The sequence below is a fragment of the Crassostrea angulata genome, chromosome 1 (assembly GCF_025612915.1).
Source record: "Crassostrea angulata isolate pt1a10 chromosome 1, ASM2561291v2, whole genome shotgun sequence".
Taxonomy (NCBI): domain Eukaryota; kingdom Metazoa; phylum Mollusca; class Bivalvia; order Ostreida; family Ostreidae; genus Magallana; species Magallana angulata.
In genome coordinates this window covers 11,112,482-11,127,498 of record NC_069111.1, presented here as the reverse complement: position 1 = coordinate 11,127,498, position 15,017 = coordinate 11,112,482, and the positions used below count along the sequence as shown (strand labels likewise).

The window sequence follows — 15,017 nt, the reverse complement described above, 5'->3', positions numbered from 1 at the left end:
ATGGCTACAATATCAATCAAAATATTTTAACAACAAATAGTATTATGTTTAAAATTAGGAAAGTTGATTCACACTTATGTAATCTATGTCATAATGAAGAGGAAACAATATGCCACCTAATGTGGAATTGCCCAACTGTACAACAGCTTCTTAATACCTTTATAAACTTACAGTATGTCAAATAAAAAATTTACTAGTAGATCAAACTAGATAGATGAACTGAATCAAGATGCTTTCATGTTTGGAGAATACAAAACTAAAGAAAATATTAGAGAGAGCAGTGTTATATTTAAGCTAGTTAAGCAATATATATACAGAAGCAGATGCTTTAAAAGTAACTTATCAGTCCTTGGAGTATTACACGATATTTAAAGAAATAAAATACACTGCAGGTGTGGAAAATAAAATGAATGAATTTAATAACAGATGGGAAATATGGCAACATTTATTTATATAATTCTATCTCTCTTATTTCTCTCTCTCTCTCTCTCTCTCTCTCTCTCTCTCTCATACAATTGTACATTTCACTATACAGTTATACATTGCATTATACAATTGTACATTACACTATACAATTATACATTGTACATTGCACTGCACAACATCGCACTATACTTGAACTTTTTCAATCCACTGATATTGGGGGATTTTGGGGGGAACATTCAAGAAAACTTTCCGGGGGTCTACATATTCAGAAAAATCAAGTTAAAGTCTCCCTGAAACAAATGGTAATACATGTACCAGTAAGTAAATATGTCCCACTTTATGAGAATGGTCAAAGTAAATTTTAAGTGTTTAGTGAATCAAAGGGGCATGGTCACGATTTTGGTCGAAAATTATTTTTCCGATTTTTAAAATTACAATGCTTCAGTAAGGAATTTTAATAAATAGTAACCATTCATTAAGTTATAAGCGAGTTACAGAGCTTACAATTCTTTGCTTTGTAAACAAAGCTTTTGTTTATAGATATGAGCATTAAAGTGAAAATTTCAATTAAACACCTAAAACGAATGTGTTAAACGATAGGAACTGTTTAGTTATGCTATAAGAATATAGACAAGTTAGCTTAAAAATGATTTCTTAATTGTATATTGAACGTATGTAAACAAAAACAGGGTAAGAGCCTTGTTTACATGAAAAGGAAATATAAGCCCTGTATTTTGCTTAAAAGTTTACGACAGACTCTCAAATTTCGTTTGATTATTAAAGCATTGTAGATAACAGAAAGAGAAAAATGGAATTTGACCAAAATCGTGACCATGCCCGTTTAAACGACCAGCAGTTTGGCTTTATTTTTAGATGGGGTCACGTGACCCCGTCTATTGGTTTACTGTCAGCCGAAGTCTCAAACCGGAAGGCACACGTAGAACACATGAATTGAGTCTACGCGTAAGAAAATAGTGCAGAAAGTTTTCATGTATTTCAGTAAATGTGTATCATAAAAACACGCATTAAATCTTTTTAAGTCCTCTGTGTATAAACAGAATTCTATTTTAAAAATAAACAAACAGTTTTATTGATCAAAATATTTTTGCTCGGGTTCAAATGTGGAATGAGTTACATAACTGAATGCACAGCGCCGTTGACGATTCAGTTGGTGTACGAGCTCATTAGTCAATAGAAGAGGTTGATGGTGGAATCGAAATTAAAGTTCCCAAACGCAATGTGCCATTTTTGAAAAGTTGTGAATTTTATTTTGACAATATTTTACCTGAATACTACCAAACTTCATGCGCAAACCGAAGTTAAAATCGGGACGTGTTATACACAGATGTTTTACAAATTAAATAGGTGTTTCATTGGCTTCAAGTCTACTTGCGGTATGACTGCTGTTCGTCTCTAAAGGAATTTCGTACAAAAAAAATAAAAACAAGTATGAATTTGCCTTGTCGTTCGTTGGCTCTTTTTTTGATTAAACTGTATTTAAATTTTAAACAATGCATTGTAAGCAAAATTTATGATAGATTATACATTTTGGAAGACTTACACATCATATAATATATACAATCTTATCGATTGAAGAACCAAGTTAAATGTTAATGTTCATGTTTTCCAGCTTAGTTGGAATCAGGCTTGGGGTGAATTACATTGTAAAATAATGCATTACATTACCATTACTTCATGAATAAGGGCATTAAATTACCATTACCATAACTTAATTTTCTTGAAGTAATGCATTACATTACCATTACATGAGTAAAGTAATGCATTACCATTACTTTGTGAAAAGTCAATAAGTTTTAAAAAAGTAATTTAAAAACTAAATAAAGAGTTTTTGTAAACATTTCATAAATAAAACATGCTTAAAATATTTACAGGTTCATGTTCACTATCAGGTTCAAATTTAATGACTTATACAAGATTGCTGTTGCACTTGTAGTTCTCAAAGTAAGGTTGGTCCCGTAACATTTACACGTTAATTGCGGAGTTGACAATCTCTGGTTTTCTGAGTATGATTTTTAATGAAAGGAACGGTTGTATCGTAATTTGTGTAGGTGATGCACGAGTTTACACAGAAAAGTAGTAAGTGGCGAACAGATTTATTTTTACCTATAAATTTTGCATGAATCGCAAATGAAGAAAATCGTGTAGATAAGTCGGTCTTAAAAATCAAAATGGCGACCGTGACAAATCTTCTTATTGTCAAAGTTCTTGGAATCTTATTGTAAAAAAAAATTTCTAACGTCAGGTGCCTGTGTTTGTTATCGGTATACAAATGTTCACTTTGTTAATTCAGCAGTTTTAGAGTTTTCGGGGTTTTTATAAAACTTTTATTACGGATACCGTCCGACTTGTGGATTTTCCCTTGGATCAAAAAATTGAATAAATCTAATGATTAAAATTATCTACTTTGATATAGTTGTTTGATTTTCCCGGTTAGTAGTAATTTTTAAAATTTTTCCTTGGGGTCTTATTTTACATATTTTACCGTTGTGTCAATTTTCTACAATTATGAAGGCCAGGATTGAGTAAAATTTAGACAAAGTATTAGAGAATTGCAAAAAAAAGCCCAATTAACATAGATTGTAACAACTTATTCAAACTCATAATTTTTGGAAGTATATTCGAGGAAATCCAGGACAATTACAAATCAAACTTTCAAGACCTCGTCTTTCAGTACTCTCATTACTTTGATTGAGTTACTGGTCTTTACAGTTGTGTGAGCAAAGAAAGACAATCAAATGAAAACTGCAATTATTATAAAAAAAAATCAGTTTTTGTAATGTAATTAAAATTTACATGCATAAATACAGATATTAACTAAAATCATATCAATGAACTTATTTTTATTGAAACAATAAAGTTTTATACAAGAAAATATTTGTATATCATAAATAAAATTGTTCAAAGATGAAAATCCTAAAATCAATTTATTGAAACTGTAAAAAATTGTGCTTTTTACAACATTTAGTAAGTTTCGTAACTCTTAACATGTTAACGAAAAAAAATGAATTCAGTTGTATTTCAGATAAAAGTTTATCGTCTGTTTAATTTCTTTCTTATTATTTCTTAACGTTAACATCGATTAAGAATTAACACAAATGTTATCCTCCTAAAAAAACTCTTACAATGCCAGAAGGCTAGATCTCTTTTTTATGAAATGACAGCTTTGGGATTTTCAGCCCATGTCATAGTGTTTTTGACACTGCCCTCTTTTCTAAGAGAACCGTATTTTCAGTTTAGAATCTTTCATTTTCTCTTTGTAAATCTGATCAAATTTCTTGTTGTCTGCATCAGTAAAGCTTGATTTCCAGTCACCTACAATACCTTCAAATACAAATTCAAAAAGCTTTAAATGCCGGATTAAAATTTAAATGAAATTTAAGGAAATTACATCCTACTTTAAAATTCAAAACTAGATCAACAAAAATTAACTATATATGGTATTGAAATTTTAAAGAAAGTTTTAAAGATTACCTTTCCTGTGAAAGATCTTTTCAAAGGGGGATTCTAATCGCTTTTTAACCTCTTCAATCGAACAGGTATCATAAACAGCTTGTAGAAATTTGGGATCTGTACTTGTACCCAAGAATGTGGACAGTTTTTTCATGCTTTCCATTCCATTCTTCAACAAAAGAAAAAGTTGCACAGACATCGAACAATAGTCCTGACGAAATCAGTACATTTGTACATACATGTACAATGTAGGCCTTGAAATTAGACATAGTCCATCTACCCATCAGCAAAAGAAATCTATTTTATATAGGGATACAGTGTTCATGTCATCTGTCTGTACACCATATACTACATTACTAAAGGTATTTTGCAAATTTATGAATATGTTATATTTCCACGAAATCTTAGTATTTAGGTAGACTGGATCAAATTAAAAAACAATCACAACTTGCCGGTTAAACAAATCATTTACATCTTGTAAAACTGTTCAGATCGAGGCTATTTATACAATTGTACAAAGTATTACCTGCTAATGAAAAAAGAAAAGAAAAAGAAAACATATTTTATCCCTTCTTTTTTGTTCAAGCTCTTCCTGATGCAAAGATAACTGTTAACCCCTTACATTAAACGGATGTAAATGTGCAGTGTATAAAATACTCCTGTAGTCAGTATTTTTTAACATTCAAGTATGCACATGTAAAACACACTGGACCAGACCAACAGGCGCGACTCATTAAAATTTAACAATTTAACAAACAATAAAACCGTTAAACTCTCTCCTCAAAGCAAAATTCATAACGTAATTGGGACTTTGGTGTGGGGGAGGTGTAAAACAAATTGTCCATGATATCCGGCAGATATATTCTTGCAACTTAATTATTATATACTATTGTAAATCAAATAACGGAAAATACCGAGAATTAACACTCCCACCCTATCTTACCTACATACCGGTATTACTAGTAATCAATACATGCTTAACATTACCTGTTTTAGGTCCTCGTAGTACATAACATAAAAGTTCTCCATATTTTTCTTTGCAAATTCTTCCCACTCCCTTTCTCGATCAAACCAGCTGCCATACACACTGTCTTTTTATAGAAAAGTAAATGAAATAAATGTTCACAGGTTTAATTTGTTTTCTTTTTAAATTAGAGATTGAATTCATATTTCTTTTCAATAAATATTCCAAGACTCCGTGTGTGGTGTAGATGGTTTTATACATGGTTAATATTAAAGATTCAAGCTATATGAATTTGAAATTAACAAAAACTTTTCTCTTTCTCTTACATATTTATAGTCAAAGATTCGTACTGTTTTGTGCATGCCGTTATTTAATGTCATCCTTGCATCAACTTGCATCATGTAACATTACAATCCATTTAGATAACTTTAATTTTGATGTAGTTGTATCTTAACTTTATCATTTTCTTTTATTTCAAGAATAAACAATATATGTTTCATAATACAATGTACTGTGGAAATCATTTCTAACAAACTCATTTTCCTAAATATTTAATCAGGATAGTAATGTTAATATGTTATTCATCCAATGATTTCTAACACCGATTGTGCACTGTCAACTGGCTTCATATTTTATATTATTTTTAGAAAGGGGGGCATAAAATATTAACAAAAATATTAAATCTGTAAAATAGAAAATTATTTTACTCACGAGACATCATTTTTTTATATGTTAGTTGTGCTTTACAGTCGTTAAGTACCGGTATCTGACCCACAAGTGAAAAAAATTCCTATAAAACCACAAGACTTTGAATGTCTTATTCATGCTTTGCAATATGTGACTGTACCTCCTTTCAGGAAAGAGTCCAGAAATGTGGACAGGTCCTTACTGACGCCATGGACCTCGGTCACGTGTGGATCCTGGTTGTAATGGTGGAAAGCCGATAGAGCAACGTCTTTAGGATTTCTTATGATATGAACTATTTTCCCGCCTTTTGCAATATGATCCTTTGGAAGATTTCGAGAGAGGAGATGTGACGTCATCACTCTGGGAGAGGGCATTGACTTGAGGGACTCTAAATCCTCTACAAACTCCAGCATCTGGTCGGTCTGCTTGTGGTCCGAGTCCAAACTATTCCGGAGAAGGCGAGGTATGATCGCGTTCAACCAATGGTTCCCTGTGATATCGAAATAAATAAAAATCTTAAAAATGGATGCAATTTTTTTCCCAAACGAAATAATTGTGTTTGTACAAGTTGGCTTTAAATCTAAAATAGGTATTCCAATCAAATACTATTTTCCATATAGGCATTGCTTATTTTCAGCAATTTATCTGGTCTTCCGTAAATTGACGGATTTTTGGTTGCTTATTTTGTCTGAAACTATGTTAAATGGAAATTCTTTTAAAATACTATGTAATCAGATGTATATGTATGAATAATTTTTGTTTAAAATACAGGTAAACTACCCGCAACGCTATTTTTTAAGCCTCGGTCACAACTTGCCGTACGTGTTCATGCATGTGCTACGAGTTTTGCCAGTCGTGGCTGCCGTGGCTGATCAAAGCATTAAATATTGAGATCGAGAGTGCAACGTAAAACAAACGAACATTTGACGTTCGAGTCGTAGGTGTCACGTACAAATTTGTTTAAAGACGAGTTGGCACTCGCAACTTGCGATGCCCTAACGTACCGTACTTCCGTCTTACAATTACCGAGCAACAGACATACGTTTGCCTTGCAAACGGCAGTACATAATGTAATATCATTAGCGACATAGGTTACCTGCAGGTCAATCGTCTTTCTGTGCCCTACGACAGTTATTAGTTTACACATGAAATAAAGAACATTTTGGGCACGTTTTAGGAACAAATTAAAAAATTATCAGCTTTATACGATATAAAATGGTTTGGGGCAGTTTATGCTTTATAAAGCGGGTTTTAAAAAACTTTAACTGTTTCAAACCATTTTATATCGTATAAAACTAATAGATATTGAATTGATGGCTGGTAATTTTTTTTGTTTTCTTGATCGAACATAAAAACGGTCATTTGACCTTTAAAATGACGTCAAATTGTACAAAACTCAAACGTAACGTCAGACGGATGAACATTTTTTGGCGTTAGTCTTACAATGGCGTAGGCAACATTCTTTATATTTTTTTAGCCAATAAGAAACGCGTTACAACCAGAATCAAATTATATATATATATATATATATATATATATATATATATATATATATTTCCGGGACAACCAGTCCCTTCTTCAGGACAAAAGAAATAAATTATATTTGTAAAACAAAGAAAACAAAATATAGCGCTACTTCTAAAACTACTAAAGAAACTATAAAAAAGAACAACTACATTATAAACACTAAGTTCACGTTCTTAAAGAAGGTGTTGACAATGCGGCCACTGTCTACTGTAATCAAATACATTGTGTAAATATTGAAACTCGTGGAAAAAGAAGATATTGCTCTGTAATTGCTTCTTTGAAGAATAGCTAAACTGGACGAGAAAAATGAATAATGTTTTGAAAACATAACTCATATTTCGAATTTAAACCACAGAATATCAAAAACTTCTCTTAAATCTAGAAGAAAGTTTGCGCTTAAATCTAATTTTCAGCAAATTAACTATCAACTGATAATTTTCCCGGCCAACGTAATATTCTTAAATGATTTTACAATTTTGCCAAGTATTTGTTGAACTTTTCAATATTTTTGATGAAATGTTGAACAAACTTTCAATTAAAAATAAAATGTCATATTGAATTACTTAGCTTTTACAAATGTTATTGTTAAAGGGGCATGGTCACGATTTTGGTAAATTCTATTTTTCTGTTTTTATCATTTACAATGCTTTAGAAATGCATTTCTAATGATCAAATGAAATTTAAGAATCAGTCTTTAAGTTTTAAGCAAGATACAGAGCTCACAAATTTCTGTCATGTAAACAAGGCTCGTGTCATGTTTTTGTTTACATAGGTTCAATATACCAATAAAGAAAAACCTTTCCAAGCTGACTTTTCTATCTTTTTATTCATTTTAAGCAAAGATAAAAAGTTCCTAACGTTTAACACATTCATTTTAGGTCTAGAATTGAAATTTGCACTTCAGCATTCAAAATGTAAACAAAAGCTTTCATAACATGAAAAAAATTGTGAGCTCTGTTAATCGCTTTTAGCTCAACAAATGACACTCGAATTTTGGTTGCATATTAAGAATGCCTCAGTGAAGCATTGTAAACACTAAAATCGGAAAAATAATTTTTTACCAAAACCGTGACCATACTCCTTTAAATGAGTGAAACCATTTACACTTAATTGATTTTAGAAATCAAAGTCTACAAACTTTTTTCTTGGATTCTGATTTTGATACAATTATGATAACAATTTTATTGAATGTTAATGGTCATTTGATATGATAATGAATATTTTCAAAATGAAATAAGTACTCTATTTACAAAGGAAAATTATCCTCACGAAAACAAAAACTTTCTTAAGTAGAATATGCTGGAACGTTTTGTGTAGTTGGTTTTAGTTAAAAATAGCGTGTTGTGCGTAAATATCATTTTTCTCTTCCTTACTCCGAAAATGTACATGATTCTAGCGTAGCACGCTTGCAAGTAAAAGTAATCGGGAATTCTTTTGCCTTTTCTCTACAATCTACTAGTACTTCAGTATCCAGTTCCTTCTTGTCCTGTTTTTCTTCTTTGCCTTCCATCTTTTTGTCAAAAAGAACTATTTATTTGTTTTATTTTGGTTATAATAAGGGGGTTACTATACATCTGTAGATCTTTTATTTGATTTTGATAACCGGTAAAACTGTCGATTCTCTTCTAATATTCTTATGGTGATTTTTATCATAATTGTTTTTTAAATAAAAAAAATCTTATTATGATCGATTCACACGCAGCATGAGAAATTGGTGTACGCATGACAAAAGTATGACATAGGTTTACCGTGCTAAGAATTTATTTATTATACCTCAATATGATTATTCTATGTAACGCGTCATCTGATTGGTCTAGAGAGTCACGTGACCGGGCGACAAAACGTCGTGTCTCGGGGGGGGGGGGGGGGATATAATGTCTCACCTCTTCGGAAATCTCGGGATTTTTTCATCCCAAAGGTGTGACAATATCAGTATACGATGTTTACAAATATGATCAAATCAAAAATATTTAATCATTTAAATTCTCTTTATGCTACAAAAAATTAATTCTACTATAATTGATTCAAATTTATGAAAACAAAGAGAGACAATCAGAAAAAAAACCCACCAAAATCATGACGTTTTTGCTTTCGGCAAGTCGAAAAACTATCAAAAATCAACTTTTTTTGTAGAATCATTTGTTGTTCGGTATAATAAAACTTTTATTGCATGAATGTTAGGGAAAAACAAAGATTTATTCCCCCGGAAAGCCCTCGGGAAATACGATTGTTCTTGGAGGGAACCCGCGGGAAATATGATTTTTCTGGGGGAATAAATCTTCATATTTCCCTCACTATCATGCAATAAATGTATAGTGTTGATGGTGTGCACAATCGACTTGCAGTCAACATACGTGTAAAGCAAGGGACAAGTGAGATCTCCTTACGTCATCCGTGCAAGTCAAATCGTGCAGTTATCTTCAGTGTTTCTTGTGTGAAGCGCAAGTGCAGCGTAAGTTTTCAGATCTCGCAAGGAAACAATGGTGATTGCTGTCTAACAACCATTGTGTGTGCTTATGGGAAGCGTACTACGTCCTTCCAAAATCGTAAGATGCACTTGTGTGTCTTGGAAGATTTTCTTTCAAATCTGGCCGTAGATAACCCGTAGAAGCATGTACGACCAGTTTGTAATAAGGCTTCACGATCCTTTCATATCGTGTTTCGTTCCTATCGTATCGTGCGTTAATCCTATCCTATCGTATACATTGTAACAAAATAATGTTATGGGTACTGTATCCACCGAACAAACAGCCATTATTTGCTTATTCTATAATTTGTCATTGTCCAAGGTCAGTCGGAGACGTTATGCAATAAGAACAATAAACATTGATCTGTTACGAAATCTGAATGTCTCTCGTCACAAATTCAATCCAAAATTCAGAACACTGGTTTGTCTCTAATTTTTATAAGACTTACAAATGATAAGCTTAGAAACCACACTACCTCTTCTGTATGCTAAATTAGGCTGACCCCTTTATTGATATGGAACGAGTCTTTTAAAAAAAAATGGACCAAACTGTGATCGCCCGTCGCACTTAAAATTTAATCTGTTGAATATAGAATAAACAGACATTCAGAAAAGTTATGCAATTCATAATTGTGCTAAATAAATTCCTGTGTTTACTGGTTATTGTTGTAATTTTACCCAGCCAATAACAAAGCAATTCAGACGTTGCCTACATTGCAGTCCAGGGTTAAATAAGAACGTTAGCACTTGAAATACAGCGTAACTGAATGGTATCTTTATACGACCCTTTAAAATATCGCTGCTTGATTTCTTCCATTTCTTTATGAAAAATTTTATTTGATACTTTTGCAGATTTTCCTCATGATGGGTTTTTTAAAACTCTTTGATGTCTTGTTTATAATTAACATTAAACTTCATATCTGATACAGTCTTGAAAATACTTAAGAATGCTTTAGAATGCTTTAAAGGGGCATGGTCACGATTTTGGTCAAACATTATTTTTTGATTTTAATGGTTAATGTTTAAAATGCTTCAGTAAGGCGTTTTTATTAGGCAACCAAAATTTGAGTGTCATTTGTTGAGTTGTAAGCGAGTTTCAGAGCTTACAATTCCTCGCTATGTAAACAAAGCTTTTGTTTACATTTTGAACGTTAAAGTGAAAATCAAGTTTTAGACCTAAAATGAATGTGTTAATCATTAGGAACTGTTTAGTTATGCTTAAAGTTAATATAGACAAATCAGCTTGAAAAAGATTTTTACTGGTATATTGAACATTTGTAAACAAAAACAGGACACAAGCCTTGTTTACATTACGAAGAATTGTGAGCCTTGTATCTTGCTTAAAACTCATCGACGGGCACCCAAATTTATTTTTTTTTTTTTAATTTTATTGAAACTCTTTTACAATTTTACATGGGACAAGAAGAATTAATATATAGCATAATATTATGCAAAAATGTTATATATAATAGAGAAAGAAAAAAGAGAAAAAAGACAGACAGGCAATCACATCATGTACATCAAACATAAATCAGCTATGTATATTTTACTTATAGTAATAACTGTAATAGGTATTGGGTTCCTAAGTTCTATATAATAGCTAATATATATGCTACCTACAGCAAATCACAAATTGCTTTCCAATCTCTTTCATATTCTAAATATTTGCAGTTTTTTAATAGCATAAATTTCTGAATAAGAAATCTGTCTGCAATTATGATACTTAAACTAAAAAAAGTAAAGTTTTTGGATAGGTTTGAATTTGCAGGAAAAAATGATTGTTTTACAATAAGTATCAATAAGTTCTGAACTCTGTATAATTTATTTTTGTTGTATTTACCGAAAAGTATGCTACTTTTATCAAAAGCAAAAGAGACATTATATTTTGTTAAAAACAGCTCTTCAATTCTATACCATATATCCTTAACTTCAGGGCATTCTTTAATAAATAAATGTTCTATTGTTTCAATGTTTAATTTACAAACGCTACAAAGAGGTTAGTCCTGAAGCTTAATTTTATAGAAATACATTTGTAGGAACAATTCTATGTAGTATTTGATATTGTATCCATTGGAGTTTAGATTCAAGAGTCACTTTAAATGGAAGTTCAAATATATTTCCATAGTCAAACTCATTCATATCATCCTTTTTCTCTCCAATTTATTACCGAGGTAATTTGCTTTTTCTTTTCTCTAGTAAGTAAATTGTACACATCTTTACATCCTTTTTTATTTTGTCAAACACTTTTAGGGGTATTGGTATATATGGCTGAATCTTGTTTTGCTTGTGTCATATTACATGTCCCTATATATTCAAAAATTGCGTTCCTCAGTCCTACATATTCTACAGAATTTGTTTTAACCTTTGAGTTGATAATCGTTTCATAAGTTATGAAATTACCATTTGGATCAAAAAGGTCAACAATGCAAATCATACCATTATTAAAATATTGTTTTAGAAATACAGATGCCTTGTTTATTTTAATTCTTGGATTATACCATATATGTTTAAATGGAATTAATTCTTTTATAGTTATCTGGCAATCAGTTATTTTGGTCCAGCTCAGGAGTACTTCCTTCCAGAAACAATTATGTATTAATTTACATATTTTTAGAGTATATTCAGTACCTCTTTACCATAAGTTGCTAACACTAGTATTCATTTCAGCTTCTATAATATGTTTCCATTTAGGCGAGGAATGAAGAAGTCTTCCTATCCAGGTTGAAATAAGTGCTAACATAAATTACTTGTAATCGATCATCTTAAGCACCCAAATTTCATTTGATCAATAGAAATGCATTCAAAAAGCATTGTAAATAATAAAAACAGAAAAATAAAATATAACCAAAATCGTGACCATGCCCCTTTAAGAACGTGCGAGAATTTCCGAGGATAACTTTATTTACTGGATAACGATTGATGCGTTTTTTTGCCTTTTTTCCTCCCTTGTGACGCCAGTTACCGTTATCAAGTAAAGGTTATTCGTAGAGCATGACCTCTCAGAGGCATTCTAAAATTTTTGTAGAATTTTCAGTCAGAATTATATTCAATGGCCTAAGATTTTATAAAGATAAATATATATAATGCATCTTTTCCCTTGTCCATAAACTAAGTATTTGTGTCGGGGGGGGGGGGGGTGTCAATACACCAACCAGTCACTGGACTCACAGTGAAAGTAGTGACCCACTTATGTTGAACCCGACCGAGATGCAACAAGATCTTCAAGAAGGACAGCAGTTTGAATGTTATTGTGCATTTTTATTCTTTCGTTAAATGTTATCTTTACAGAATCAGATATTCTAGACAGAAAAAAACATACCTGATTTCGGATAATTGAATAACAAAATGTCTTCCTTTCTTGTCGGGAAATCTTCGATTTCTTTAATGCGTTTTCGGGCATCTTTCAATAAAGGTGGAAATCCTGGGAGAAGCAAACCGTCTACCCTTAAGGTCGCCATAAGACGGAAATGTGTGTACAACGCTTCTGAAGTGTTATTTATATAAGTCTATTGTTAAGGCGGGGCGAGTCTTCTGCTCATTAACTCTTTTTTAAACGCCTCTACAAAATGAAATAATAAGAGAGCAGAGATCGTTGCAAAGCAACGAGTAGGTCTTCCGTAGTTGCTGCGAGTTGAGAATATAAAAGATTTGGTGTCAAACGATTGTATTGGCTAAACTTTCAATTCTGCTTTCGTCATGAAAACATGATGTGATTGAAAGCTTGTATGAAAACATGTTTTGAAAAAAAAACCGGAATTTGTCTTGAAAATATTTTAGGAACCCTATTTGTCGAACACAGTTTGTATAATCGTTTCAGAAACTATTAAAAAATGAGAATTTTAATGGCGGGTAGCAAGCATGCAATGTAGCAACATTTGCATGCTGTAAAAATTTATTAATCAATCAAATTTAATGGCATCTCTGAACATTTCTTAACAGATGTGTTTCGTCTAATATTATCTAATGATACTTGTAGACTTGGACATTCAAAATAATCAAAGATCAGCTGGAGAATTTATGCAAAAGTGAGCGTCTAAATTTTACACCGGATGGTGCTATTTCATAGAGACGCCGCTATGTAACCTGATATTTAACATCCTTCTTTACAGAAATGAATATTACTTCTCTCGATGATGCAATGATACACTAATTTCTTATTTTTATGTATTTTTTCTTTATCAGATCAAAAGTAGTTCTCTCGGGAAAAAGGTTACTTATGTTTTCTGAAAAAAAAACGAAATAAATGTGACAAAGAGGCATATTAAGTCGGATTTTTGGGGGTAACATGTACATACAGTAAATTCGACGCATGTTCCATGTTTTTGTTTTATTTGTTTTGTGCTTTCTTCTGTTTTCTCATAAATAAATATCAAGAAATTACAGTCCGCAAAAATCTAAAATATGCAGATTTAGAGGGGGTGAGATATTTGTTACATGAATCCATGTTTGTATCATTGGGTTAAGCATTGTTTAGGAGTATGTAATTTAGATGACCGCAGATCGCTTGTTCCAACGCGATGGATCTCCTTGGCCAATGTTCGAAAGATGCGTTACGATATTGTGTACACAATAGTCAGGGGTCTGTAGGTCGATTGTAACAGAATATATGCTTAATAATCTTTATTCATATTTAAATTATATACATGTACAATAATTTTTAATAATATTTTAATGCATTAACAAAGATCGTGCTAATGCCTCTCGTCGCAGGTAGGAGCATCGCAGGTACAAGTAAAATGTTAACTAAGTAAAAATACAGATGAAAAAGTGTAACATATTATCATCACCATGTTCATTGAAGCTCAAGACCGAGTTACTTCCCTTGTTTGTTTTTTTTTACATAAACAATTGTGTGATATTCTTATACGATAGTCTATCTTTTTAATAAATATTACTATGCAGTCAAAAATCCTTGGGGCATAATATGTACAGGAGGAAATAATCTGTATGTTTTACACAGCATTTTACATGATTTGTTGTGTATTGTATTTATTTACATTGCGTGCACGTGTCATTGTCAAAGGAGGACAATTCATATACAACGCTTAATCATTGACGTCTGACGGTGACACACATAAACTTCGAGTGCTTATACCTAAAGGTAGTTAAGCGTGCGAAGCATCAGTACAAAATGATCCACTAATTGCTCAAGGCGTGATAACTCTCCACGGCCAAGTGCGAGGAATAAGTTACGTAAATAAGTTACAAAAACCCTAGTTCTAAAATGTTGCAGTAATTGTATTCCATAACCATATGCTCAATCGTTTTGATTTTACTTCTTATGCTAAAATAATTAAAGTAAACCAAACAATTTTCAACTTGATTTAAATAACCGCTTCCCAATTTGTTATTAATTTTCTATATAAGAACATAACATATTCAAAAACGAGGTGTGATAGAAGCACGGGGCACAAAAAACCGTTTTTTGATAAATTTGTAGATTCCAATGTAAACAAGAAAAGAATTGATTGCGAC

The 15,017-nt window shown here is 31.7% G+C and overlaps 1 protein-coding gene across 1 annotated transcript; it reads right to left on the bottom strand.

Annotated features, from left to right (window-relative positions):
- Positions 1-1,876: 1,876 nt before the first annotated feature.
- On the bottom strand, positions 1,877-13,054 carry LOC128182666 (sulfotransferase 1A1-like). Its single transcript, XM_052851356.1, has 5 exons — positions 12,862-13,054; positions 5,709-6,038; positions 4,885-4,988; positions 3,919-4,066; positions 1,877-3,768 (listed from the first exon to the last, which is right to left on the bottom strand). Exons 1-5 carry the CDS (start codon positions 12,998-13,000, stop codon positions 3,659-3,661), a joined length of 831 nt encoding a protein of 276 aa, XP_052707316.1. The 5' UTR covers positions 13,001-13,054; the 3' UTR covers positions 1,877-3,658.
- Positions 13,055-15,017: the final 1,963 nt, after the last annotated feature.